At 46.6% G+C, this 2500-nt stretch overlaps 1 protein-coding gene across 2 annotated transcripts in view; it reads right to left on the reverse strand.

The window, feature by feature from the left end:
• LOC116360191 (sodium-dependent phosphate transport protein 2B-like) overlaps positions 1-2500 on the reverse strand; it is a 30471-nt gene that overhangs the window by 6639 nt on the left and 21332 nt on the right. For both annotated transcript variants that reach the window (XM_031815049.1, XM_031815050.1), the window contains one exon: positions 932-1099. In XM_031815049.1, coding sequence (XP_031670909.1) covers positions 932-1099 — 168 coding nt within the window. The remainder of the gene's footprint in view (positions 1-931; positions 1100-2500) is intronic.

The raw sequence follows: 2500 nt of genomic DNA on the forward strand, positions 1-2500 counted from the left end.
TATTGACTACTGACTATTGACTACTGACTATTGACTACCGACTACTGACTACTACTGACTACCAAATACGGACTGCTACTGACTATGAATACTGACTACTACTGGCTACTACTGACTACCGAATACTGACTACTACTGACTACCGAATACTGACTACTACTGACTACTGAATACTGGCTACTACTGACTACTGTCTACCGAATACTGTCTACTAACTACTGACTACTGACTACAGACTACCGAATACTGACTACTGACTACAACTGACTACTACTGACTACCGAATACTGACTGCTACTGACTACCGAATACTGACTGCTACTGACTACTGTCTACCGAATACTGTCTACTGACTACAACTGACTACTACTGACTACCGAATACTGACTACTACTGACTACCAAATACTGACTACTACTGACTACCTAATACTGACTACTGACTATTGACTACTGACAACTACCAACTGGTTACTGACTATTACTGGCTGATAACTTCTGACTCCTGACTGCTACTGACTAATAACTAGAGACTATTGACTACAGACTAATGAATACAGACTACTACAGACTAATGACTACTAATAACTCATGACTACAGGCTACTACTAACCAATGACTACAGACTATCACCATCATCACCATCATCATCACCATCATCATCACCATCATCATCACCCTCACCATCATCATCCTCACCATAATAATCATCACCATCATCATCATCATCATCATCATCATCATCATCATCATCACCATCATCATCATCTTCACCACCACCATCATCATCATCTTCACCACCACCATCATCACCATCATCACCATCATCATCCTCACCATAATAATCATCACCATCATCATCACCATCACCACCATTGCCCTCATCCTCTCTCCTCTTCCTCGCTCCTCTTCCTCCTCCCGCTCTGTCTCACCTGTGTTGAGCACCTTCTTGATGACCATGGCCACCTGTCCCTTCAGCATGGAGTTGAGCAGCTTGACGATGAGGATGAGACAGGAACACAGCACCAGGAGAGACAGAGCCAGCAGGATCAGGCCTATCGCCAGGTCAGACAGGTCCACGTTCACAAAGATATGATTACCTGTGGAGGGAGGACACACGTTACCTGGGGAGGGAGATACCTGGGGAGGGACAACACACATTACCTGGGGAGGGAGAACACACATTATCTTGGGAGGGACAACACACATTACCTGGGGAGGGACAACACACATTACCTGGGGAGGGAGAACACACATTACCTGGGGAGGGACGACACACATTACCTGGGGAGGGACAACACACATTACCTGGGGAGGGACAATGCACATTACCTGGGGAGGGACAACACACATTACCTGGGGAGGGAGATACCTGGGGAGGGACAACACACATTACCTGGGGAGGGACAACACACATTACCTGGGGAGGGACAACACACATTACCTGGGGAGGGTTAACACACATTACCTGGGGAGGGACAACACACATTACCTGGGGAGGGACAACACACATTACCTGGGGAGGGAGATACCTGAGGAGGGACAACACACATTACCTGGGGAGGGACAACACACATTACCTGGGGAGGGAGATACCTGGGGAGGGACAACACACACATTACCTGGGGAGGGAGAACACACACAGAGACACACATAGAGACACACAGAGACACACAGAGACACACAGAGAGACACACAGAAATACACACACATAGAGACACACAGAAATACACACACACAGAGACACACAGAGACACACAGAGACACACACAGAGACACACACACAGAAATACACACACATAGAGACACACAGAGACACACAGAGACACACAGAGAGACACACAGAAATACACACACATAGAGACACACAGAAATACACACACACAGAGACACACACAGAGACACACAGAGACACACAGAGACACACAGAGACACACACAGAGACACACAGAGACAGACAGAGACACACAGAGACACACAGAGACACACAGAGACACACAGAGACACATAGAGAGACACACAGAGACACACAGAGACACACAGAGACACACAGAGACAGAATATAAATGGTGATAAAAGTATCTACAGTATTTGAAGACTCCGTGTGAAAGGTGGACAGATGACACATGGTAGCATTCCAAATGGTACCCTATTCCCTATAGAGTGCACTACTTTAGACCAGAGCCCTATTCCCTATATAGTGCACTACTTTAGACCAGAGCCCTATGGAACCCTATTCCCTATAGAGTGCACTACTTTAGACCAGAGCCCTATGGAACCCTATTCCCTATAGAGTGCACTACTTTAGACCAAAGCCCTATGGAACCCTATTCCCTATAGAGTGCACTACTTTAGACCAGAGCCCTATGGAACCCTATTCCCTATAGAGTGCACTACTTTAGACCAGAGCCCTATGGAACCCTATTCCCTATAGAGTGCACTACTTTAGACCAGAGCCCTATGGAACCCTATTCCCTATAGAGTGCACTGCTTTAGACCAG

The sequence above is a fragment of the Oncorhynchus kisutch genome, unplaced genomic scaffold (genome assembly GCF_002021735.2).
Source record: "Oncorhynchus kisutch isolate 150728-3 unplaced genomic scaffold, Okis_V2 Okis07a-Okis12b_hom, whole genome shotgun sequence".
Classification (NCBI taxonomy): domain Eukaryota; kingdom Metazoa; phylum Chordata; class Actinopteri; order Salmoniformes; family Salmonidae; genus Oncorhynchus; species Oncorhynchus kisutch.